Below are 27371 nucleotides of genomic sequence, written 5' to 3' on the forward strand. Positions count from 1 at the left end.
TGTTGCCTGGGAGGGTGGTGAAGGCGGGTTGCCTCACATCCTTTAAAAAGAACCTGGATGAGCACTTGACACGTCATAACATTCAAGGCTATGGGCCAAGGGCTGGTAAATGGGATTAGACAGGTAGGTCGGTCAGGTGTTTCTCACGTGTCAGTGCAGACTCGATGGGCCGAAGGGCTTCTTCTGCATTGAGAGAGTCTGTGATTCTGAGTCAGAAGGCAAGTTACTTGCCACACAATTCCCAGCCGCCTCTGACCTGCTCTTGTAGTCATAGTATTTATATGGCTAGTCCAGTTCAGTTTCTGGTCAATGATAACCCCAGGATGTTGATAGTGTGGGATTCGGTGATGGTTTGATTCTCTTTCTTGCTGGAGATGGTCATCGCCTGGCATTCGTGTGGCACAATGTTACTTGACACTTATCAGTGCAAGCCTGAAAGCTGTCCAGGTCTTGCTGCATATAGGCATGGACCGCTTCAGTATAGGTGACAGGTGAACAAGATTTGTGGTGAAATAGAAACAGAAAATGCTGGAAAAACTCAGGTCTGGCAGTATCTGTGGACAGAGAAACAGAGTTCGTGTTTTGCGTCCATATGACTTCTTCAGAACACTGAAGAGGATTCACACGAACACAAAACATTAACTCGGTTTTTCTCTCCACAGATGTTGCCAGACCTGCTTTTCCAGCATTTTCGGTTTTTATTTCACCTATCACCCATACTGAAGCAGTCCACGCCCATATGCACTGATAAGTGGAAGTAACATTGTGCCACACAAATGCCAGTCAATAACTATCTCCAACAAGAGGTAACAAAGGCATGAATGAGGATTTCATCAGAAGTACTGTGGCAGGGGTGGAGTTAATGATGTTATGGAGGTCTTAATAATGGCGTGGATATGTGGTTGAAAGTGCACCTTGGGGTCACATGTGATAGAGGTCACAAACAGTTCAGCCTCAGAAGGTTGATAGGAAGAGAGATGGAAAACAAAAATAAAGATACCTGGAAAAACTCAGCAGGTCTGACAGCATCTGTGGAGAGGAATGCAGTTAACGTTTCGAGTCCGTATGACTCTTCAACAGAACTAAGTAAAAATAGAAAAGAGGTGAAATATAAGCTGGTTTAGGGGGTTGGGGGGGATGGGGACAGGTAGAGTTGGATAGAGGGCCAGTGATAGGTGGAGATAGCCAAAAGATGTCATAGACAAAAGGACAAAGGGGTGTTGAAGGTGGTGATATTATCTAAGGAATGTGCTAATTAAGGGTAGAAAGCAGGACAAGCAAAGTACAGATAGCCCTAGTGGAGGTGGGTGCGGTGAAGGGAAGGGATTGAAATAGGGTAAAAGGTAGAGATAAAACAATGGATGGAAATACATTTAAAAATAATGGAAATAGGTGGGAAAAGAAAATTATTGGGGAAAAAAAGGGGGATCGGAAAGGGGGCGGGGATGGAGGAGAGAGGTCATGATCTAAATTGTTGAACTCAACATTCAGTCCGGAAGGCTGTAAAGTGCCTAGTCAGAACATGAGGTGTTCCTCCATTTTGTGTTGAGCTTCACTGGAACAATGCAGCAGGCCAAGGACGGATATGTGGGCATGAGAGCAGGGTGGAGTGTTGAAATGGCAAGCGACAGGGTGGTCTGAGTCAGACAGACCGAAGGTGTTCTGCAAAGCGGTCACCCAGTCTGCGTTTGGTCTCTCCAATGTAGAAGAAACCGCATTGGGAGCAACGAATGCAGTAGACTAAATTGAGGGAAGTGCAAGTGAAATGCTGCTTCACTTGAAAGGAGTGTTTGGGCCCTTGGATGGTGAGGAGAGGAGAAGTAAAGGGGCAGGTGTTACACCTTCTGCGGTTGCATGGGAAGGTGCCGTGGGAGGGGGTTGAGGTGTAGGGGGTGATGGAGGAGTGGACCAGAGTGTCCCGGAGGGAACGATCCCTGCGGAATGCCGCCCGGGGTGGGGGTGGGGGTGGGTGGTGTAGGGAAGATGTGTTTGGTGGTGGCATCATGCTGGAGTTGGCGGAAATGGCAGAGGATGATCCTTTGAATGCAGAGGCTGGTGGAGTGATAAGTGAGAACAAGGGGGACCCTATCATGGTTCTGGGAGGGAGGGGAAGGTGTGAGGGCGGATGCGCGGCAGATGGGCCGGACACGGTTGAGGGCCCTGTCAACCACCGTGGGTGGAAAACTGAAGAGAGATGGAGATGGAGCAAAGTTAGCAGCAGGGACCAAAGACAATGGTTCCATGGATTCTGGGTGCCATCTAACACGAGACCCATGATTCATGAGATTCCAGTTGTTTGGTAGGTTATTCAACCAGAACAGGCATCACCATTGACCTCAACCAGCACATGTTTCCAACAGGGAAAGATGGATATCAAAGAGCAGAAATACAGATGATTTCTCTATGTTAATAGATAGCATGGATCTCAATCTCACTGGAGACAATCTACTGCAGAGATCCAAGTGATCTCCCACCATTCTGGTCTGCATGTTCAATAAAAAAACATTCAGTAAGGCATTAGCAGAGCAAACTGATCAAAAATTAAACTGGCCAATGATCCAGCTCAACAGAATTTCAAGGCAGAAGTGCTTCTTTTCCCAATTACTAAAACCTGCACCTCCCAAGAAACAGGTCTGCAATTCTCTCAATCTGTATGGATTAGGGGTGTCCACTTTAGCCAATTAGGTTGTGGGAACAGCTGACCTGGGAACTGTTGGCCTTTGATAATAATAATTAGTGACTATCCACAACTGCAAACAAGTGTCTCTGCAGTCCACATCGAGTGTGTGCCTATAATGCAGACAATGCATTCACAGCACCTTCTTACCAGCTACTCTCTGGAATCCTGTTTTGTCAAGCAAGGGTGTGTTCTTGGGTGGGTCACATGTGAGGTAATGTCCAATGCTAAGAATTCTAATTGTTCCTTTTGCACTGTTCTCAGACAGTGATATACACTGTCTGCAGTATCACTCTTACTCAGTGCTGCACAACATTCAGCTTTGCACCTCTGTACTTAAATATATTTTACACCTGAATGAAAAATATGCTTTATACATTATATGAATGTTACACACAATTCATTTAATATTTCTTGCATTTTATTTTCATAACAACAGACACTATACGAACAGAACGCTGTCTGGGACTTCTATGACATAGATTTACTCATCAGCAATAACCAATTCAGGAGTTTATCACTTGAGCGGTTGAGGCTTGCCAACTCCTGAAGTAAACAACACTACACCCAACATTCCTTACTCACTATCTTCATTCAAGTCAGAAGCCACATGGAGTTGGCTACAATTTACTAAAACCGATCCTCTGCACCTCTCACCATTCCCCAGTGTGGGGCAGGCCCTGCTCTATATGGCACTATTCCATTTGCTGCCTTCCTCTGAAGGTGCAATATGATCATAATATTAAGTGCAAATGCCTTACAAAACAATTGGGATTGATCTGCCAATACACCAACTGCTCCATTTCTTTTAATTAGAAAAAAAAATATGTAAATCAGCTCCATTTACCAGAGTCTGTCTTGGGCAAAGTGAAGTAGGCAATCCTCTTCTTGTTCAGGCCCAGGTCCCATCTCACAGTGATATTGTCCTGAGTCTAAAATTAGAAACAGAATTAAACTCATTTATTGGTTCAAGCAGCGAGATAATTAGCTGGATATAAAAAGGAAAGAGGTGGTTAGATTATTCACTGTGCTGGTTATTAGGGGGACACTCCAGCCTTAGTACTTAAACACAAAGGGAAAATAGCAGTAACCCTTGCCCACAGGATCTAATTAATCTCTAGGCCATATTTTTGAAAGTTTGTACATGTAGATGATGATACAGGCTATATAGATCAGCTACCCTAGGGCTCGATCCTTTAATTACTGCCTCCAAATCACTTTATGCCTTGTAGAAATTGAATGATGCTGCGGCGAAATACTGACAAGGGGCAGCCATCCTGCCCATGTGCTCACAGACAGGGAACCACAGACCGAATTAAAAAGTGGACAGTGCTTTTGAACTTTGTTGGTTTGACAATAATAAGGTTAAATAAACTGGAGAATTCCTTGCACAGCATAAGCTTGCTGCTTCATATTTGGTACCAGTATGGTGATAAGATGCTCAGCATCGTTGTCACTTCTGTTTGTCCACCATAAGCTCCCTCTACAAAGTAACACACCTTGATGTAACAAAGTCTATTCAGGCCTCATTAATTATGTGTATAATCTGCACAAGCTCAAATTTAAATGCATCAGAATTAATTCAGCAGCTTGGGTTCCAGTAGCTCTCTTTCATGAGGGAATCAGCACATGATTTTAGATTACGCCAATTCTTATTTTGGAATTGTGCCTTAAAATATCAGTGTCATTAACTTTACACAGTTCAGTTAAAGGGGAAGATTATAGGGAAGAGAAGTAGAAGTTCTATACCTTGGGGGTAGCTTACTCAAGTGGCTATTATTCCATGCTAGAATTACCAAGCTACTCAAATGGAATGGAGGACCAATAAAGGGGACGCAGTCTGACCAGTATCAAAAGGTAAATCCTTTACTGAATATGAAAGTAGAGAAGTCTTGCTACAACTGTAGAAGGCATTGATGAGACCACACCTGGAGTACTGTGTACAGTTTTAGTTAACTTACTTAAGGAGGGATATACTTGCATTGGAAGCAGTTTAGACAAAGTTCATTAGGTTGATTCCTGAAATGAGGGGTTATCTTATAAGGAAAGGTTGAGCAGGTTGGGTGTATATGCATGGGAATTTAGAAGAATGAGAGGCGATCTTACTGAAAAAAGTTCTGAGGGGGCTGACTGGGTAGATGCTGACAGGATGTTTCTCCTCATGGGGGAACGGGGGGGGGGGGGGGGGGGGGGGGGGGCAGGGTTTAAAAATAAGGAAGGGTCTCATTTAAGAAGGAAATGAGGAGAGTCATTAGTCTGTGGAATTCTCTTCCCCAGAGAGCAGTGGAAGCTGGATCATTGAATATTTTTAAGGCAGAGTTAGATAGGTTCTTGATTTACATGGCAGACAAAAGGTATAGGGGGCAGGCAGGAAAGTGCAGTTAAGCCACAATCAGATCAGCTGTGGTCTTATTGAACAGCGGAGCAGGCTTGAAAGGCCAAATGGCCTATGCCGGCCTCTATTTATGTTCTTATCCCTCAACCTTCTGATCCACCCAGCCCCAAAATTAACTATTCAATTCTCCCTTACATTTTTCCACACAGTTTGTCCATTGGTAGTTCTCTACTCCCAGGGTCAGAGGGTCATGGATTCAAGCCCCACTTTAGATTTAATCACATAATCCATGCAAACACTCAAATGCAATGCTGAGTGAGTGCTGCATTGTCAGAGGGGCAGTCTAGTCGCAATTAGCCTAGACAGTAAGAAACAAACCCAAGACCCGCTGGTCTGTTTGGTTCAGCAATTTTCTGGGTAAACTCAATGTACTATGGAGGCAGCCTTTTCCAAGATTCCTCAGTAGCCAAAGGCAGGTAATCAGCTGCCAGACACTTTCACAGGGAGTGAGTCTCAAAGAAACTTAGAGCTAAATTTAGCACGGTTTAAAAAAATCCAAGAAATTTTTGCAAATATGCATTTTTGGAGCAGAGGCTCACTCTGCATTATACCTGTGACTCCTTTAACTTCTTGTCATAGTCAGCCTCCAGCTTGACCAGCGGACCAAAGATGTTCTGGTACTGATAGGCATCTTCATAACGAAGGAGTACATGCTGGGGCTCTTCATCCACTCCAGGCTTCTCCAAGTCCTCAAGGGTAGCAGAAGGATTATCCTAAAAAGAGAGAGACCCCATTACACAAACCACATTAAAGAGAGGGTTATTGAGGGATTGGAAATATACCCATCCTATTTTAGATTTTGACATTTCAATTTTTAATTTCTAAAGACAAACTAAATTTGTGGTCAACATTTTGAGTAATGGTACACTGACATACATTACAGTACAGATCAGCTGTAACATTCCCATTTGGTAACTCCATGCTCTACAATTATCTGGGAGTTTCTCTCCGATTTCAGTGACTGATGCCACACATACTACCAGCCTGTTACATGGGACTTGAGTGCACTCTCATCCTCCCCTAGTCCCACACGAGTCTGAGGAGCTGGAAACACACAAAGCATGAGTGTGCAGACTGCATACAAACTACTCAAGGTCAATTCTAACAGAAGCTGGTATAAGAGCTACCCTAGCCACTGTCCTTGGACACTATTCTACAGCTAAGCAGCCAGTGTACCAGTAGAGGATACAGTGAGCTTAATTGGCACAGATTTAACAACTGGGAAATCAGTTAACAAAGAATCAGAAAATTTTCAGGCCTTCCAGAATACAGGACAACAGGTCACCAAAGTTCTGATGACAGGATTGACAGCTGTGCAACTTGGAACTGGCGATACTGTTTCATCTGAATACTCTGGTTCCAAAATTACACACACTTCTTGCACTAGATTGAAGTCAGTTAATAACAACCTGCCCATTACGCAATGCATACCTTCCAGAGTTCCTCCAGCTTGTTGATCTGCTGTGCTGTAATCTGACGGGCTCGCAGTTGCTCCTGCTCCGAAGGAATCTTCACCAGCCAAGACAAAAAGCAACGGTCCTGGATTAGCGGCTGCCACTGGGAACTATCCCAGTTGATATCCTTCAGGCTGCTCTGACTGGCACATGGTTGTCTGTGGATTAAAAGCAATTGCACATAACATTTTTAAATTGCTTCTAGCTTCTTCCAAAGGCACAGAGCAAGGAGAATCAGATAACTCGCACTAGAAATGGATTGAACTGAATCAAAGCAGCCTTTGATAATGGTAAGATTTAAGATTTATCACTGCAGCGTAGACCAACATTGTTCTTTTGCCCCATTACTTTGATGGGCTGGGCTTGCCACTGACTGCTCAACTTCTAAATTTCATTTGTTTCTTTTCCACAAAATGGGTTTAAGTGAACACTATTTCCCAATAACATGGCAGCATTAATGTTTCAGATGAAATATTGAGCTTGTGCATCCAGACAGTATAAAATGTTGCTAAGAGACAATCATATGAAAACACACTGGTGTTTGTCTCTTAATTCACTTAAAATTATAACTTACAATTGCAGAACTATTTGAAAATTAAATTTGTATTTTTCAAAGGATGAAGAAATTTGCTCTGCATTTCTGTCTTCTGTTCTTAGTATAGATTTCCACATGACCAGTAGAAATCCACATATTTGAAAACTGACTGATAGAAGAACTGGCAGTGGAAAGATGAAAGAATTCTGGATCCAGGGACTGTGGCTTTGGGCCTGGGTGGCAGGCTGGACCAGGTGAAACAGCAATTATATTTTTCAATTTAATATACCTCAATTACTGTATTCAATGCGGTATGCAGTCTCCTCTCCTCTACATTGGCGGGGTGGGGGGGCAGCAGCGGTGGTGCTGCAAGAAACCAAATAGCTTGGGTGACTGCTTTACAGAACATCTCTGTTCAGTTTGCAACTGTGACTCCAAGTTTCTGGCTGCTTTCATTTTGATTCTCTGCCCCACCCCCACTCTGACTTCAGCCTCTTACACTTTCCAACAAAGCTCAATGTAAGCATCTTTCAATCAGACGCTTTACAGCCTTCCAGGCTCATAGTTGAACAATTTTAGGTCAGAACCTCTGCTCCATTATTCGTTTTGATTTTGGACAGCTCCTTTTCACATTTTCATCCCCTCTGTCATTTAATCTCGCTTGCCTTCTACCCTATTAAAGACCTTTTCTTATATTCACATCCCCGTTGCCTGGCTGTGTAGTTGCTTAAAAACTGGTACATCTTAACTTTTTCCAGATCTGATGACATAGATCAGTGGCCTGAAATATGTTAACTTTCTCCCTGCTCTGGGATATTTTGCTTGTGTTGAAATTAATCCGCTAATTATATGCCCACTTGCAAGATTAACACCATCACCTTGGAATTTGTTACATTCCTCCTCAGTATTAACCATTACCCCCAATTTGGTTACATTTAGAAATTGTTTTTGTTTCTAAAGTCTAATTGTTGATATAAATTGTGAACCGTGGTCCCAGGACTGATCCTTGTGGAATCCCACTTCCAACCTACTGGCACACTGAATCTTTATCTCTAGCGTCTGCTTTATGTCTTAGCAGCCAGTTAGCTATCCATTCTGCTACTAGATCCCTGAATCCATATACTCTCATCTTATTCATTAGTCTATTATGTGCCATCTCAATGAAGGACTTTTAGAAATATAGATAAATCATATTGACTGCATCACCCTTGTCTACTCTGTTACCTCTTCAAAGAATTAAACGTTGGTCAAGACAGACTTTCCCTTTTGAAATCCATTGATTATATATTTAATTCATTTTAAATTCATGATTATATTTTTTGTTTCTACACGTTTTTCTATTTTCTACTTGAGTATGGATTCCATTATCTTTCAGACCAGCAATATGAAGCTGACTAGTATATATTTCCCTGGACATGTTCTCTCTGAACACGGATATATGAATATACATATTAGGAGTAGGCCATTTGGCCCCTTGAGTCTGCTCTGCCATTCAGTAAGGTCATGGCTGATCTGGTTGTGGCCTGAACTCCACATTCCGCCTGCCCCTGATGACCTTCGACTCTCCTGTTAGTCAAGAATCTATCTACCTCTGCCTTAAAAATATTCAATGACCCTGCCTCCATCACCTTCTGGGGAGGAGAGTTCCAAAGATTCACGACCGTCAGAAAAAAATTCTCATCCTAAATAGGAAACCCCTTATTTTAAAACTGTGTCCCCTATTTCTGATCTCTCCAAGAGGGGAAAACATTCTTTCAGCCTCCACCCTGCCAAATGCCCCCGATGGATACAGGCCCAGCCTGTCCAACCTCTCCTGAATAGATAACCGCCCCCATCCCAGCCATCAGTCTAGTGAACCTTCTCTGAACTGCTTCTAAGAGAGCTATATCCTTTCTTAAATAAGGAGACCAAAACTACAGCACTCTAGATGAGGTCTCACCAACACCCTGTACAACTGTAGCAAAAATTCCCTACTTTTATATTCGATTCCCCTTGCAATAAATGACAATGTTCCAATTGCCTTCCTAATCACTTGCTATGGCTACATACCAACTTTTCTTGATTCATGTACCAGGACACCCAGATACCCCTGTATTTCAGAGCTCTGCAATCTCTCTCCATTTAAACAATATGCTGCTTTTCAATTCTTCCTGCCAAAGTATACAAGCCCACATTTTCCCATGTTATACTCCATCTGCCAAATTTTTGCCCACTCACTTAACCCATGCCCTTTGCAAATTCCTTATTTCTTTTTTACAACTTACTTTCCTACCCATCTTTGTGTCATCAGCAACCATACCATCTGTCCCTTCATCTAATCATTGATATAACTGTAAGCTGTCCACCAGTCCTCTGGCACTACATCATTTTTATGTGTAAAAGTGACTCTCCTATCTCTTTAGATTATTTTAAAATGCGTTGACACAAACCATCCAGACCAGGGGCTTTATCATCAGCTTGATTAGTTAACTCCATATCACTCCTTCTTAAATTTAAGATGTGGTTATTTCATCTCTAATGTCATCTTCTGACATTATGCCTATCTAATCTGTCTTCCTGGATCTTTCCTGGTCTTGTAGTTTAGCTACTAATTGCCTTATCAGAGCATACATTAGCTATTAGCAGTTTAATATTTTAACCCATTGCAGCTTCAGACCAAGCTCACTCACCTGCATAGCAGCACCACCACAGAGTCAGCCTTGGCAGGGATGAAACCCAAGAGGAATACATTCCTGCAACCACAGTTGTAACACTCCAGAACAGTCTCTCCCAGTGGCCCATCTTTGTGCAGAGTCACTTCCTTGCACTTGGCTCTCACCAGATGGTTAACAATATGGCTGCAAGATCAAAACAAAGTTGGAATGAAATCAGAGGACATTTAGACAACTTGAAGATCAAAAAGCAAGCTCTTGTCCAGCTGACAAAGTCAATACTTTTAACGTTAACAAGAGGCTAAACTGACGCTCCACTTGTTTAGCAAAGGAAGTTAACTTGAACTCATTGCCTTTCATGCCTTCAAAGCTATCAAATATTTCTGAAACAACCACTTATGCAGCCAAGCAGAGCTGCCAAACTACAAACAGAAGGTTTCAATTAAACAGTTAAACTGTTCATGATCATATTGGTTGAGGGATTAATTCAGGATGCCAGGGAAAACTTCTCTGCTCATCGTCAAATAGTGCCATGGAATAATTTACATCCATCAGAACAGGCAGAGGCTCTATTTAGCACCTCTTTCGAGTGACAGCACCTCTGACAGTGCAGCATCCCCATAGTAGTGCAATGAAGCGTCAGTCTGGATTATGTGCTTCAGTCAAGATGATGCCTTCAACTCGTGACCTTTAAGAGGTGAGAATGCTGCCACACAGGCACATTGACATGAAAAGATGTTTTCAAGTATACTTCACCATCATTAACATTTAAAGAGACACATTAAGGCCTCATTATAATAAACTTGTTGGGAACAAATAGGTTTGGTATAGAAGAATAGTTCAGTGAATTACTCAATGCTTAGCAACATCTCAACAGTAACTCCGCAGCTCCAAGATATATAGAACAGAAAGTTAATTTAATCTCTCATTTCATTATTTCATTGCCGTTGAAAGTTTCCATTAATATCAGTAAATGAAGTGAATCCTTTCCATAATATTTAATTTTCCTATGCCCACTGCTGCAATAGTGATCTGGTAGCTCTATCGACTCTGAGCATCTGCCAAAAAAGAAATCAATAATCTTCCAGCACTTATGGTAGCACTGCATAAAACAATTAACATGTAGTGCTGGAATTTTCATTTCATGGCAGATGAACTGCCAGATCAGTTTATTCAAGTTGTCAGCGATGGCTCAGTTGGTAGCACTCTTGCCTCAGAGTCACAAGGTTGAGCACAAAAATAAAGGTTGACATTCTAGTGCAGTATTGACTAAGTGCCATTTTTCGGACGAGTGATTAAACCGAGGCCCTGTGATCCCATGGCACTATTTTGAAGAGGAGCAAAAAAGTTTTTCCCAGTATCCTGGCCAATATTTATCCATCAGCCATCACCACAAAACAGTTTGTCTATTCATTATCACATTGCTGCTTGTGGGAGCTAAATTGACTGCCATGTTTCCAACATTAAATCGGTGACTACACTTCAAAAAGTACTTAATTGGCTATGAGAATTTAATGAAAGGCACTATATAAGTGCAAGTCCTTTACTCATGCATGAAAATGAAATATTAACTAAGATTAACTGCTTTAATTGTTAAGAAATAGTCAGGTTAACTATGGTGTAAGTTAGCTTTATTCAGTGCAATAGAATTGGCAGGGGCACCAGAAGAAACAGGATCTTTAAAATCTGTTAAAACTCAACATACAAGAATTGTGATAAATGTACAGAGTTGAGTTGTACAGTGAGACTAAATGGTGGTCAGATGAATCCCCTTCAAAAACTGTATATGTCTATGAATAAACACAGACTGTTAATAGCAGTGGGGCTATGTTACTAAGTCTGAGAGAGAACCGAATTAACGATCAACTTAAGTTGAAGTATTATAGATAGTTCATCACGCCTCTATGACACCAAGTTATACTATTTCTACTACCTGAAAGGGTTAGAATTACAATGACTACAGTTTGAGACACATGTCCCTCATCCTGTTCCAATGGACATTTACAATGTTGCAGTCCTGGAACAGAGTGTGCCTTGAAAGACAGGATAATACCAGGAAGGAGTCCTGGACCAAGGGAGCTGCCTGACAATAGCATTTTAATTGGCTCTTGACCAGGTAACCAGGGTTTGTGTGAGGGCAGTGTAGCTCCTAGCCTGAAAGGAACAAGACCTAAAATCTCTTTCTCCTGTGTGTGGAAGATTCCAGTAATTCCACAATAACTAGCTGGCTTTTTTCTTCTCATATCTCTATAACCTGCTCCCCCCCTGAAAACCCCTGTCAAGAGGCGAACGGGAAAATCACTTGGAGACATTGAAAAGCAAGTGCTCAACCAGTGAACTAAATACTGAAAGTGCTGGAAGACCACCTCATGCCATCAACAAGAACTGAAAGGAATTTGGGAGACATCGATCAAAATCAACCCATCGAATCCTGTACTCCGGACTGGTGCTATTAAACTGTTTTATTCCACCCTTAAAATTCATGTTTTTGTGTGTCTTGTACGTGTGTGTATATAGAGGGATTTGAGAAGGGATAGAGTTTAGGTTATAGAGTTAGAAATTAACAGTTCATATTTTTCTTTTGCCACCGGATAACGACAGTTTGTTTAATAAATAATTACTTACTTTTAAGTTTACAAACCTGGTGCTCATATTCTGTTAACCTAAATTAAACAGTCAGGTAGAATTGGTACAATTTGGTGGTTTGGTCAAACTTTTTCACATTTGTCGTGGCTCAGGGAGCAGTGGGGCTTGATATTATAGCGCTCTGTACTGAGTGAGTCGTGACAAAATTTGGAGGCTCGGGTCTGGGGTATTTTGGAACAAAAGACAACAACGATTTGGGTGTAGATTTAGTAAGTAATAAAAACTAAAAGGAAACACCAGGATTGTACTATCAAAAATAAGGTGGAAACTGCTAAAGCTTTCCTGTAAGTGGAAGAGGTGTCCCTGACTATTTTAAAAGGAATCCCAAAAGCCAGGTTAATCGAATTGGCAAGTAAATTAAGAGTAGGATTGCCTGCCAAAGCTAGTAAGGCAGAGATAATCAAAGAGATGGCACAGCATTCAAGATTGGAAGGCATACCCGAGAGACTGAGTTCTCCAAGGGGTGGTTCACTGGAATGGGCTCAAATTCTGTTGCAAATAGAAAAAATGGAACTAGAGGCAGCAGAAAAGGAAAGAGAAATGGAAATACGAAAACCTGGGCTGGAACGTAATATGACGCGCGATGACATTGGGCGTGCGTCCTGACGTCATTGCGCGCTTGTGCAATATTTTGTTCGGCAGGCACATGCCGGAGTTGGCTGCACGTCCGCCAGTAATCGAAAGGCCTATTAAAGTCATTATTAATTAATTTGAAATTTACACTACCCATCCAACCCAACGGTTGGTAGGCAGGCGAAAAGGCCAAGCAGCCTTTACATTTTTCAGGGAACCTCATCCACGAGCGGTTTCATCCATGAGGTTTCCTAAAGCTAATACTAATTAAATAAAACCTTTATTTTGACATTAAAAACATGTCCCATCTCATGTGACACAGTCACGTTTCATTCAATTTCATGATTTAATTTTTTTTAAAAAGCGCTTCATTCTCCGAGGCAGCTCCGTGCCTCAGGGAGATTGAGTGCTCTTTTGCGCGCATGCGCAAACTACACGCCAGACCAGCTCTCCCTCCTCCCCTTGCCCACACAGGCAGCACTCAGTGCTGCCTCTTGTGTTCCACGCATGTGAAGTCGCAGTGCAGAGCTGATCGCGGGTGGCGGTCACCTCCCCGACTGCCTCTGCTGAGCCCGCCAAGGGCAAGTTTCAGGCCTTGATCTCCAGAGGGAGTTAGAAATGGCAAAGTTAGAAAAGGAGGAAAGAGAAGAGAGAATTCCAGCTTAAAACAAGGACAGTTAAAAAAAAGAGGCATCAGTAGGTGAGAGAGGACTTATTTCCAGATCAGGACTCAGTGGGGAGATGTTTAAAATTGTACAAACTCTTCCAAAATTTGAGGAAAGGGATGTTGGGATGGCATTCCTCATTTCATTTGAGAAGATAGCTAAACAGATGAACTGGCCAAAGGAAAACTGGATATTGCCCATGGAAAGCAAACTGACAGGTAGAGCACAGGAAATTTATGCTTCACTGTCAGAGGAGGTTTCTAAGGATTATGATGTGGTGAAAGAGGCCATTTTGAGTGTATATGAGTTGGTTCCTGAAGCATACAGACAAAAGTTTCAAAATTCAAGGAAACAGCCTGGACAAACTTACATTGCTTAATCCGTTCAAATTCAAAGTAGTTTTGACAGGTGGATATGAACATTAGGAGTTGAAACTACCTATGAAGTTCTCAGAGAAACCATTCTCTTGGAAGAATTTAAAAACTCCCTACCTTCTGTAATAAAAACCTGTGTTGAAGACCAAAGGGTTGCAACTGCTAGACAGGCAGCAGTAACGGTTGACGATTATGAGCTGACCCATAAAACTAAACCTTTTTTCCATCACCCCCATAAATTTGAAAAGGATAGAAAGTGGGAGAGTGAAAGGAAGGCAAGTAGCCAGGGTAAAGAATGGATAGCTGGCAATACCTTGAGATCTCCACCCCAGATCAGGAAGGAAGGAAGGTACTGAGGGTGGAGGTGAAACGCGAAGACCCAAGTGTTTCCGTTGTAATAAAGTGGGACACGTTCGTTCAGAATGCTGGAAGTTGCGAGGAAAGCCCATGGGACTTATTGTATTTCATAAGAGTGAATCCAAAAAGGGAATTCAAAAAGAAAATGTCACGGATCAAATTGTAGTTTTAACTACAAATAAGGGTCTGGAGGTAAACACTGGGCTGAATGCAGGTGAAGTGAATAAGGTCGATGAGAGGTAACGGATTTTATCTAAAGGAAAGATAACCCCAACCCCTTTTTCATCAAATGATGCAGCTAAACCTATAACTGTATTAAGCGACACAGCAGCTACTCAAACTCTCTTGCTGGAGAAGAACCTAGTTTTCCCTTTAGAGAGTTCAATGAAAGCTAAACGGGATAAGTGGAGAGTATATCACAATTCCATTGTACAAAGTGAAATTGGAGTGTGATTTGTTGTCTGGATCGGTGGTTGTAGGAGTGGTTAAGAAATTACCCGTGGATGGAGTTGATTTACTCCTGGGGAATGATTTGACAGGAGTGAAGGTTACAGCTTCGTCCATAATTACGGAAAGTCCGAGAGAGGCTAACGAGACGGAGAAACTACAAGAACAAGTTTGGTATTTTTCCATCGTGTGTGGTGACCAGAGCAATGGCAAAACAAAGTCATCACCAGAGGTCAAAGTAATACCACAAGCAGATGTTAGAGTAGCAAAAACGTTCTTTAAGGATGAGGATAATTCAAAGAGATGTTTGGCATGTCTTCATTAATTGAGACTCAAAGCAGATGCAGAGTTATACAAGTTAGCACAGTCAGCTCACACTGAAGCTGAGGCAGGAGTTCTGGAGTGCTATTACCTTAAAAAGAGTTCTGATGAGGAAATGGAGATACCCTTACAGACCTGCAGATGAGGAAAGCACAGTTGTTTGGCAGATGGTGATACCGCCCAAATATCGTAAGGAGGTACTGCGAGTAGCACATTAAATCTCTATGGCAGGACATGTGGGAGTACAGAAAACCCATGCATCTATAAACAGGTATTTCACCTGTCCAAGGGTTCATAAGGACGTAGTGCAATTTTGTAAATTTTGTAAAAAATACATATCAGGTAGTAAGCAAACCTCAACATGTAATCAAATCAGCACCTTTAATACCCATACCAGTTTTTGAAAAACCATTCAGTCGGGTATTAGGAGTTTGTGTAGGACCATTACCCAAAACTAAAGCAGGGCATCAGTATATCCTTACAATCACGGATACGACCACCCAATTTCCAGAAGCTATTCCTTTAAGGAGAATTATAGCTAAGGTGGTAGTGGAAAAGCTAACTTGGTTTTTCACTCTTTATGGCTACCAATTGAAATACAATCTGACCAAGGTTCTAACTTCATGTCTAAAATATTCCAGGACATAATCAGCAATTTGGGTATCAAACAACTAAACTCTACCACCTATCACCCACAGATACAGGGAGCTTCAAAGCCATGATTAAGACCTATTGCCATGAATACCCAAAGGATTGGGGCAAAGGATTAGATTTTTTACTATTTGCTACCAGAGATTCTCCGAATGAATCTACTGGATTTAGTCCATTTGAATTGATCTATGGTCATGAAATAGGAGGTCAATTAAAAGTGATTAAGGAAATGTTCCTAAAGCAGAAAGACGAATCCTCCATGTTGGATTACGTGTCCATGTTTCTAGAAAGGCTCACAGGAGCACGTAAAGTAGCACGAGAGCATTGAAAAATTTCTGAAGCCAAAATGAAACAATGGGCAGACAAACATGCTACTACTAGAATGTTCCAAGCAGGAGATGAAGTATTGGTATTATTATCTTTGCAGGGTGAACCCCTGAAAGTGAAATTCAGTGGCCCCTACAAGATAGTTAGGGGGATTAGTAAAGGTGACTTAACTGATAGATACTCCTGAGCGTAGGAAGAAGAAACGGTTATGTTACAAACATGTTGAAGCAATATCATCTCAGAGACGATGATGAGACAGAGCAAGTGTGCCAGGTGGTAGGAGTAGTGGAGGATGACAGAGACAGTAAGGGCAAGATAGAAGGAGAAGTAGACAGTGTCCAAAGTGAACCTCCTACAATTCGACTAGCCAATACGACAATACTGGGATGGTTAAACACTGTTCTCATATTTAGAGGAAGGACCAAGGAAAGATCTAATAAGGTTTTGTAGGAAGTGTGTCTAACTTCAGCAAAATAGCTGTACCTCTCGCCAATTTATTAAGAAAATCGGCAAAAGCGGAGCGGTCAGCAGCATGCCAAGTAGCCTTTGAAAAGCTGAAGGCAATCTTAATAAATTAACCAGTGTTGGCTGCCCCTGACTTTATCAAACCTTTTAAAATGGCAATTGCTGCTAGCAACTTGGGGGTAGGTGCAGTCCTATTACAAGATGATCAATTAGGGATAATCCATAATTAGGGATAGACCATAATCCGTTGGCATTCATTGAAAAGTTTAAAACTCAAAATGCGACACTGTTCAGATGGAGTCTATTGTTTCAAACATTCAATGTAAAGATTATTCACATTGCTGGTAAAGATATGTGATCGCGGATGCATTGTCCCGGGTGTAAAAGTTAAAGAGGTAAGAAATATTGAAGATCGTATAAGACTGTGTGAGGAGGAGGAAGGGTGAATGAAAGTAAGTCTCGTGTTTTGTTGTCCATGTGTCACATACCTTGTGATGAAACCCATTTTTTAAATGACATTTCATCTCTTTTAAGGGTGGGGGCATGTAAGGAACTTTTTATTTTCTGCTGGACAGTGAACTGTTGAAAGACATCCACTGGAACAGGATGAGATATACATGCAATGTTAGAGTCCTGAGACAGTGTGCCATGAAAGACAGGATCGGTGCCGGAAAGGAGTCCTGGACCAAGGGAGCTGCCTGGAACAGCAATTTAATTGGCTCCTGACCAGGGTTTGTGTGAAGAGCAATGCAGCTGAATAGTTCCTAACCTTAAAGGAACAAGACCCAAAACCTCTTTCGCCTGTGTGGAAGATTCCAGTAATTCCACAATAACTAGCTGCCTTTTTTCTTCTCATATCTCTGTAACCTTCTCCCTCTCTGAAAGCCCCATCAAGAGGCAAAGGGGTAAATCACCGTTAGAAACATTGAAACACAAGTGCTCAACCAGTGAACTAAATGCTGAAAGTGCTGGAAGACCACCTCGTGTCATCAACAAGAGCTGAACAGAATTTGGAAGACATCGATCAAAATCAACCCATCAAATCCTGTACTCCGGAATTGGTGCTATTGAACTGTTTTAAATCCCCCCTTAAAATCCATGTTTTTGTGTGTTTTTTTGTGTCTTGTATGTGTGTGTATACGGATTTAAGGGGTAGCGGTTATAGAGTTAGAAATTAGCAGTTCATTTTTCTTTTGCCACTGGCTAACAACAGTTTGTTCAATAAACAGTTATTTACTTATTAAGTTTACAAACTTGGTGCTTGTATTTTGTTAACCTAAATTAAACAGTTAGGTAGAATTGAGGCAATCTGTTGGTTTTGATCAAACTTTTTCGCATTTGTCGTGGCTCGGGGAGCAGTGGGGCTTGATAGTACAGCACACTATTCCCAGTGAGTCGTGACATATTTCCACTTTGCAGCCAATCTGCCACAAGGTGTAATGGATGGAGTGGTCATTTCATCTGCATTCAGTGGTTTTGGTTCAGAGAAGTGTTGTCCAACAAACTGAGGAACTTCATGCTCTTCAACAGACATGGGATCTTATCTGTCTTTCTGACTAGGCAGGTGGGGCTTCAGTCCAAAGCTTCACCTCCAACAATGCAGAACACCCCCAGTGCTCTATTGCAATGTCAGCCTAGATCACAGGCTCAATCAGACCTTGGAGCGGGACCTGATCCCACAAACTTCAAACTCAGTCAAGGGTGCGGCCAGTTGAGCTTCTGATCCTAAAAATTTCTCGGTTAGAGACCATAATTTGATTATAAACCTCCTCACTCACCTGCCGGAGGTGTTTCCACGGCCATTACAGAACCATTTCTTGCTGGTGTTGCAGTAAACAACACAGGCCGGGTCATGAATTCCGCAGTAACTGCAAAGAAAACAGAGTGGGTGGAATGAACAGCTTTCACCAATAGTCCAGAATTTCACTGGTTTGTATTTTTTCTCAACCAAGGGAAGAGTTGTAATAGCAAGTGATTAGCAAGGCAAATGGAATGTTGTCATTTATTTTAAGGGGAAAGGAATATAGAAGTAGAGATGCTTTGCTACAGTCGTACAGGCTGCTGGTGAGATCACAACTAGAGTACTTTGTACAGCTTTGGTCTCCTTATTTAAGAAAGGATATAAATGTGTTAGAAGCAGCACAGAGAAGGTTCACTTGACTGACAGCTGGGACGGAGGCATTACTTGATGAGGAAAGGTTGGACAGGCTGGGCCTGTATCCATTGGAGTTCAGAAGAATGAGAGAGGACCTTATTGAAGCATAAGATCCTGGGGGCACTTGACAGGGTGGATGCTGAAAAGATGATTCCCCTTGTGGGTGAGACTAAAACTAGGGGATACAGTTTAAATATAAGGGGTCTCCCATTTAAGACAGAGATAAGGAGAATTTTTTTCTGAGGATTGAGTGTCTTTGGAACTCTTTCCCAGAGAGCAGTGGAGGCAGAGTCACTGAACATTTTTAAGGCAGAGGTAGATTGATTCTTGACTAACAAGGGAGTCAAAGGTTATTGAGGGTAGGTGGGAACGTGGAGTTGAGGTTACAATCAGATCAGCCATGATCTTACTTAATGGCGGAGCAGGCTTGAGGGGGCTGAATGGCCTACTCCCGCTCCTAATTTGAGGATTAAAACTCAGCTGGGGGGGTGGGCATAACTGTTAAGATCAATTATTTTTCCAATACCAAAATCCATACATAACTTGGGGGGGGGGGGGGGGGGGGGGGGGGGGGAAATAATACTGTATCTATGCCAAGTACCAGATCATTTACAGCGCTGTTACATTAGCGTGACAAAATTAGAAGGTGAAGTGGTTAGGAGTGCAATTACTGGCCATTCACTGAATGCGCCCACTCAATGTAAACCTGTCCACATGACACTCATGCACCATGTGAGGTGAAACACCACACCACATCATGGAGGATACTTTACTGAAAGTCTAAGCTGGTTACTTTCACCTCGTAATCTCTGATGATAGCATACTGTGTACTGTGGTGCTAGTTTGAGAATACTGCAAAAGAAGATTGATGCATGGAGTTCAGCAACCACACGAAATTTAGGGTAGTAACCATTTGTCAAGTACAAAACCAGAGAGCAGGTACAACAAGAACAGGATTAAGAATGGAATTCAGACTTTGGTTCAGGAATTGCTCTGCTGAAAATTCTTCAAAAACAATAAAAGCTTGACAACTAACACCCAATGCAATTAAAAACAGAAGTTAATAACATTGTTCTGTAATAAAAGATAGATATTTGGCTTTCACTTCCCATTTTCATTTCTAGATGAACTATCCAAAATCCACTACCTAGGCTCTAAATTACAAAAATGGACTCGAATAACTAATTTGATTCAGTGTAACACTAACTCCAGTACCGCTAGAATCATGAATATGTAATTTGTGGAATTCACTACTTAGTGTACAATATTGATCCTAAAACTGGATTAACATTCTAGAATTTAATTTACATTGAGGTATTCAGCTTTATTTCTGGTTGCTTGCCTACTTCAAAGCAGATTGGACACAGCCTCTAAAACTACAAAAGGTCTTCAGAGGGATTAGTCAGGAGACAAAAACGCTGCTTTGCTTTCCACACCTCATGTTCTTAAAGCCAAGATGATCACTGCAATGGATTGGGAATTGACTATGAACTCACTCACTGATGTAATAAATGTTTCACTGGGTTATACGGCATAGGAGAGGGAGAGGACATTGAGCAGATTAATGCTGTGAGATTTAGCTCTCACGTTTCTTCCAATTTAACTTTTCGCAGAGTTAAATAAAGTCAGATTGTGGTACCTGCAGGCATGCAAAGGAAGGTCTTTGGTGTAGTATGTATCCTCTTCATCCTCCTCAAAGTTCAGTTCCGGTAATAACTGACTTGCTTTGGCAACGGCATCATCAACTGCTCCATTCTGGAGAACTCCATCTGGTCCATTCACCTGTGAGAGGAAGGATCATCGTCAGCATACACAGGGAAGGATGAATGAAGCAATTTTGTTTTAATTCATTCATGGGATCTGGGCGTCGCTGCCTAATTGCTCTTGTTGAGAGGGCATTGAAGAGTCAACCACATTGCTGTGGGTTTGGAGTCACATATAGGCCAGACTGGGTAAGGATGGCAGATTTCCTTCCCTAAAGGACATTAGAGAACCAGATGGGTTTTTACAACAATCGACAAATTCCAGAGTTTTCGAACCCGGGACCCCAGAGCATTACCCTGGGTCTCTGGGACACTAGTCCAGTGACAATACCACTATGCCACTGCTTCCCCTGAATTACCTTCCCATCATAGAGCAATGGGTTTCTGTTCACAATGACCCACAGCTCTCTCATATCCAATATCAATAAAGGAGAAAGGGATTTGGGCTCCTTTTTTCTGTACAAGTACAGAGACTGCTTTTTCCTGTAGTCCCTTCCCCAAATAACAGTAGCATATCTCCATGACAACAATGAACCAATCATTGTGTGTGGAATGTGGGCTAGTTTTCACTATTCCATCATCTTGGTTATGTTAGAGAAAATCAGTAGGTGGGAAGTGTTTCAGACCATTACTAGCTCAAGAATAGCACTGGTCACTCACTGTACATAGTGTGCTAAGTGCAACTGAAAAGGGGAGCAGCCAGGGATTGCGCTCCCCAACTAGAACACGGCTGCAGCATTCAATCTATTCCGGTCACTCTGACTGTCTCCTTTTCATCACATCAAGTAAAACTGTCAGAGCCCAGAGAGTATGTTAAATATCCATTAGGGCACAGCTTAGGGATTTTTAAGTCAGTTACTATGCCCTATTCAGAAACCTACTACACAATCCTACTCTGCACAAGCTCATTTCACTTCAGAACACAGATCCTCTCCAACTATATACACAAGAGTGCACAACCATGTCCAGGTCCATGCCCCACAAGCTTTCAAAATAGGATGCACACAATGCAAGGGTCATAAATCTCAAGGTTCAGTTAACTCAAAAAGATTAATGAATATAGTCAACAGAATCAAACATTCTAATAGCTCAAAAGTATGAGGTATTCCTGAGCCCAAGATACTTGCTGTGTAAATACATTTAAACTGTTTTTCACTAAACACCATTAAATGCATTTGCCTGATTATAAGAGAGTCACTGCGGTAACTGGGCTCCTCTCATTATAAGACTGCATAGCTGCTGTGTCAATTATAGATACAATGGAACATAGAAGCATTACATTTATTCTTCTCAAATGTAAGTAATATGACTGTACTATTTCCCTATGATAGCAAAAGCAAATGTCTAGTTTGGCTATCATTCAATGGCCTCCTGAGTTACTGAGTGCAGAATTTTTTTTTTTCATTCATTCATGGGATCTGAGCTTCACTGGCTGGACCAGCATTTATTACCCATCCCTAGTTTGTCCTCAAGAAGATGGTGGTGAACTGCCTTCTTGAACCACTGCAGTCCATGTGGTGTAGGTACATTCACGGTGCTGTTAGGAGGGAGTTCCAGGATTTTGACCCAGCAACAGTGAAGGAACGGCGATATATTTCCAAGTCAGGATGGTGAGTGGCTTGGAGGGGAACTTCCAGGTGGTGGTGTTCCCATGTGTCTGCTGCCCTTGTCCTTCTAAGTGGTAGTGGGTTTGGAAGCTGCTGTCTAAGAAGCTTTGGTGAGTGCCTGCAGTGCATCCTGTAGATGGTGCACACTGCTGCTACTGTGTGTGGGTGGTGGAGGGAGTGAATGTTTGTGGATGGGGTGCCAATCAAATGGGTTGCCTTGTCCTGGGCGGTGTCAAGCTTGAGTGTTGTGGGAACTGCAGTCACTCAGGCAAGTGGGGAGTATTCTGTCACAGACTTGACCTGTGCCTTGTAGATGGTGGGCAGGCTTTGGGGAGTTATTCATTGCCGGATTCCTCACCTCTGAATTGCTTTTATAGCCACAGTATTTATATGGCTAGTCCAGTTCAGAAATAAGATGTCTTCTGCTACAGATCTTTGGCAGGTTGATATGACGTGTGCCATGGTCTGAGACTCATGGACAATCACATTTTGCAAGTAATGAACCACATTCAGTAATTTGGGAGGAAGTCACACAATATTTATTTAACTGTAAATAACGAGACACAAATTGACAGAAATAATTTTTTAAAACTTTCTCAGTCTGATGAGAAAAAGTGATCCATTTCTCTCTGGTCCTACAATGAAAGGTTAATGAGTACTTAGAAAGATTCCCCTCCTTAGGCAGCCCTGCTATTCAGGCAATGTTATGGCAACAAGAGGTTGCTAACGTGCAATATTCAACAGATATCCAACTTGTAATTAAAAATTCAATTACCAGTTGGTGGCTTGAAAATTCTGCACCTTTCTGCATTCAGTGTAAGGCATCCTAATCTATCTTCTCAAGTCAACAGATCAGTAAAAGATCGGTGTAGACAATACCTGCTCCTGCTACTAATATCTGGGCAATGGGTTAGCAAGTGTGAATTCAGTGAAGGTGCAGGGGCTTTCCTTATTACCTGTGAAATTGGAGCAAACCAAGGTGAAAGGCACTTTTGCTTTTTAAAAAAAAGTGTTTATTAAATGACAAATATTAAGATACTTCCCCATCAGCTAATAAAATAAATGCCTGTATTACTTACATCCCTATCAGGTAACTTGAACACAGAGAAGCCAATGGCCTAGCCAGTGTACAGGAAGAACCTCAAACCCTTCAGTAGAAAAGATGATAGACAGAGGACATAGATTTAACATAACTGGTAAACAGATTAAAGAGGAGTTGCAGTAAATTTTTCACTCAGAGGGTGGTGAGGGCCTGGAACTCTGAGTGGGTGGCAGAGACAGGAACCCTCATCACATTAAAAAAAAGCATGCACTTCAAATGCCATTACCTACAGGACTATGAACCCAGAACTGGAAAGTGGGATTAAGTTGGATAGCTCTTTGGCAGCCAGCAAAGACACAGTAAGTCAAATGGCCTCCTTCTGTGCCATAAACTTGTGTTTCTACATGATATTGTGGGGTAAGTAAAACAATTGCAGCCATGGAGCAATAAATTTCTCATATTGCAGAGCACGCTTCAAGCAGGCAGCACTAGTCCAGGTGAATTGCACTGAAGGTTTGAGTCTACTGTCTTGGGTCAAAACCAGTACTTGGCCAGGCTGCACTTTTATCAGCAGTTATTGTTGCTGATGGGTCCCCAGATCTCCATGATGAAAAATGTTTGCATCCTGAGAGGGGTGGCTATTGGGAATCTGTTCTACCTTGCACATCAACAGTTTTGCAAGAGCACGACAGCTGACCAAAGGGAATCCCCATTACTGTAATCAATGGACCATCAGGTACTGCAGCAGTTCACCACTATCTTCTCAAGGGCAATAAAGAATGGACAATAAATGCTTTGTTAGCTATGCCATCACCTCAAGAACAAATCTTAAAAAGCAGCACCATTGCAGCACAGGAAATCCAGGCAATTCACTCTCATCATGAAACTAAAAACTAACCTTTAGTCATGAAATGCCCTATTGTTTCTCAGCTACCTTCTTTCATCATTACCCTCATCAAACTAGATTCCAGTTAGTCCCATGCTCTGGAATTCCCTCTTTAAACTTTTCCATCTCTGTCTCCTCACAAACCTACCTCTTTGGCCAAGCGTTTAGTCACCTTCCTAATACTTCCTCCTTTCGCTGTGTGTCCATTTTGTTTGATTTTTCCTTTAAAGTGCTTTGGGACTTTTCTTATATTAAAGGCACTATAAAAGGTAAATTATTGTAGTACACCAGTTTCCTTGATAGTTAATAATTTTCAAGTATAGGAATAAATTAGAATAACACCCTGCATGTCTCCTAGAACATATATGTGCAAAGGCATTTGCTGTTCCAATTCAGACTCCAACTTTCAGTAAATTGGAAGCAATGGGTAAAGGAAATGAATGGGAGGAGGCAACTTATTTGCAAATTAAAAACAACGTGCTTTGTTTCTCCTCCTCGAATGCTGCAACATCATTTCACAGATGCTGGCTGCGTTTTGAACCTCCATCATGTATCCAGTGTTCACAAGTAGGTTAGACAGTGAGAAAGTATTGCGCATTTTTTTTTGTGAGTACTGTATCATTGTGGCATGAATAGACATTTAACCATTGAGGGCATCACAGCTATGCCCTGACATCACTCACCCATACCACTTTGTTATACTGGTAGCAGAGACTGAGGGAAGTGGAAGCAGAAAATAACAGAACCAGAGTTTTCAGAATCAGTCAGTGTGAAAAGAGCCACAGGTTGTCAAGTGTGGGGTGGATGAGGTCCAAAGAGGAAATGAAAAATTGGGTTCAATTTCTAGTTGAAGTGGAATCGACAGTAATATCAGCATTCTCCTGCCTTCTAGATTCCAATTGGATTTACAGGCATAATCCTGTAATGAGTAGCCAGTGTAAGTCGTGCGGAGAAAGAAACCAATTCGCCAATATTGCTCTTAACTGTGCCAGCTAAGAATTTGGAAACCACCATAAAACAGCAAAGTTTATTAGAAATACCAGAAAGAAAATTGTCCCTTCCAATATAATATCCAGCTGACTTTGACAAATTCCCCCATTTGTGTTTGTCTCTCTATGGGTGCAGTACTCTGTGCAATTATAATACTCCAACCGACACATGTACATTCTATCTGTTCCCCATCTTCTGGATCATTCTCATCTACTTGCCTCATCTCTCTTTTAATGTGTGCCACACGCCATAGTCGGCTAAGCTGCTGACTGCACCGATTGTTTGGAAGCTGCTGATGGGTGGGGTGGGGGGGGGAGAGATTAAGGTGATGGTGATAAACATAAGTGATCTGAGGCAAATGCCAAATACATTAGATGGTTGTGTGTTCACTATAGGGGATACAAAAAACATTCCAGTAATAACTGCAAATCAGGAGGTGAAAGGGAGAAAGGAACTTGGTGTAATTGAAATCAACAGGGAAACGGTACTGAGCAAACTGATGAAGCTGCAGGCTGGCAAGTCTCCAGGTCCCGAGGGATTACATCCTTGGGTCTTAAAAGAGGTGGCTAATGGGGTAGTTGATACGCTTGTGTTAATTTTCCAAAATTCGAGATTTTGGAAAGATTCCATCAGACTGGAAAGTAGCAAATATAATCCCTCTGTTCAAGGGAAGGAGGCAGAAAACAGGAAACCATAGGCCAGTTAGCTTGACATCTGTCATGGGGGAGTTGTCAGAATTGATCATTAAGGGGGTTATAGCTGGGCATTTAGAAGAGGTCAAGGCAATCGGAAAGATCAGCACGGTTTTGTGAAAGGAAAATTATGTTTAACCAATTTGCTGGAGTTTTCTGAAAGAGTAACATGCACAGTGGATAAAGGGGAACCTGTAGATTTCTGGAACTTGGATTTCTAGAAGGCGTTTGATAAGGTGCCACATCAGAGGTTATTACGGAAAATAAAAGTGCATGGTTTAGGGGGTAACATATTAGCATGGATAGAAGATTGACTGGCTGGCAGAAAGTATGCATAAATGGATCTTTTTCTGATTGGCAGGATGTGATGAGTGGAGTCCCACAGGTGTCTGTGCTGGGGCCTCAACTTTTTATGATTTACATCAATGACTTAGATGATGGGATTGAAGACATGGTAGTTAAATTTGCAGATGCAAAAAACCTACTTTCCTACCTATGTTTGTGTCAAGTGCACCCTGGCTAGAACTGCAAACCCCATTTTAAAGGTTGAAACTGGGTGGCTCCCTGCCAGTCAAACTTGTGAAAGGGGTTTCACTGGTTCTCTCTCTTGGAAGGCAGCAAGAATAAGCAGTATAACAGAATGCTGAAGTCAAGATGATCCTGGACTTTATCAACAAGGTCATTGGTAGAATCAGGCAAGGCTTTGAATTCTGGAACAGTAGGTTTAGATATTTTGCAGGGAGAGGTGCAAGCCAGACAGAATGATTTGCTGTTACCAAAGCTAAGGTTTTTGCCCTGATAAGACCTCATCATGTTGATTAGTATGATAAGGTTCCTGAGTATCAGTTCTAATTCAGCCCTTTGCCGATGTGAATCTGTGCACAATGCCCCTTTTAGCAGTGTTCGCCATTTCCCTTCCCTTGACGTTCAGTCTTAAATACTCCACAGACCCTCACAGACCACCTATTTTCATGGCCAAGTAGTCCAGGTTTCTCTAGTCTTTAGTCTCACTCCAATCCCCTAACAGTCAGTCAAGACTAGTTAATGCACTTTTGACTACACTTCAAACAGCAAACAGAGATAGATGTTCACTGTTCAAATTACTTCTGGAGCATTGACAAATTCCTTTATTTTCTTGACCACAAACAGGAAATCGACAGGCTTCTAGCTCTTCTCTGCACTGCCTCCAGGACTTGAGTTTGCCTCAGTGACCAAAACTGACCAGCTCAACAGCAACATCAAAACTGTGATAGAATCATGGTTTCAAAGCTTGTATTTATTTTGAGATGGACCCTAACTGAAAAGGGAAACTGACTGTTCCAGTTTATAAAGCAACTAAGATTGAAATTGAGATTAGAAACAAAAACTTCTGGTAAGACAAACTGGTTGAAACCATATAAAAGGTCAGAGCCAGATCTCAGATGATAATCCCAGCGGTGTAGTGCAGGTAGGCTGCAAATGACAAAGGCTGGATCCAGAAGCAGAGAATAAGCAAAGATTATAGTTGCCGCAGCTGTTTCGGTTACTTGAAGATAACATTGGTGGATCTACGTCAGCCAGGCCATTGTAAGTAGAAGAGGTTCTGCAGACAGGTGCCATTTTTGGTGAAGACCCTGCCTGCAACTCGGGTTGGTTGCCTGCTGTCAGCTGGGGATCAAGCTGCTTCCCAGAAGAACAGGAGCTGAAATTCTTTGAGAG

At 42.0% G+C, this 27371-nt stretch overlaps 1 protein-coding gene across 1 annotated transcript in view; it reads right to left on the reverse strand.

Annotated features, from left to right (window-relative positions):
• Positions 1-27371, reverse strand: part of upf1 (UPF1 RNA helicase and ATPase) — a 172410-nt gene that overhangs the window by 47374 nt on the left and 97665 nt on the right. The window contains exons 3-8 of the mRNA XM_078554758.1: positions 20333-20478; positions 18317-18406; positions 9731-9898; positions 6504-6684; positions 5624-5785; positions 3525-3609 (exon numbers count right to left, since the gene is read on the reverse strand). Of these exons, the coding sequence (XP_078410884.1) occupies positions 3525-3609; positions 5624-5785; positions 6504-6684; positions 9731-9898; positions 18317-18406; positions 20333-20478 (832 nt within the window). The remainder of the gene's footprint in view (positions 1-3524; positions 3610-5623; positions 5786-6503; positions 6685-9730; positions 9899-18316; positions 18407-20332; positions 20479-27371) is intronic.

This window comes from Cetorhinus maximus, chromosome 13, assembly GCF_964194155.1.
Source record: "Cetorhinus maximus chromosome 13, sCetMax3.hap1.1, whole genome shotgun sequence".
Taxonomy (NCBI): Eukaryota; Metazoa; Chordata; class Chondrichthyes; order Lamniformes; family Cetorhinidae; genus Cetorhinus; species Cetorhinus maximus.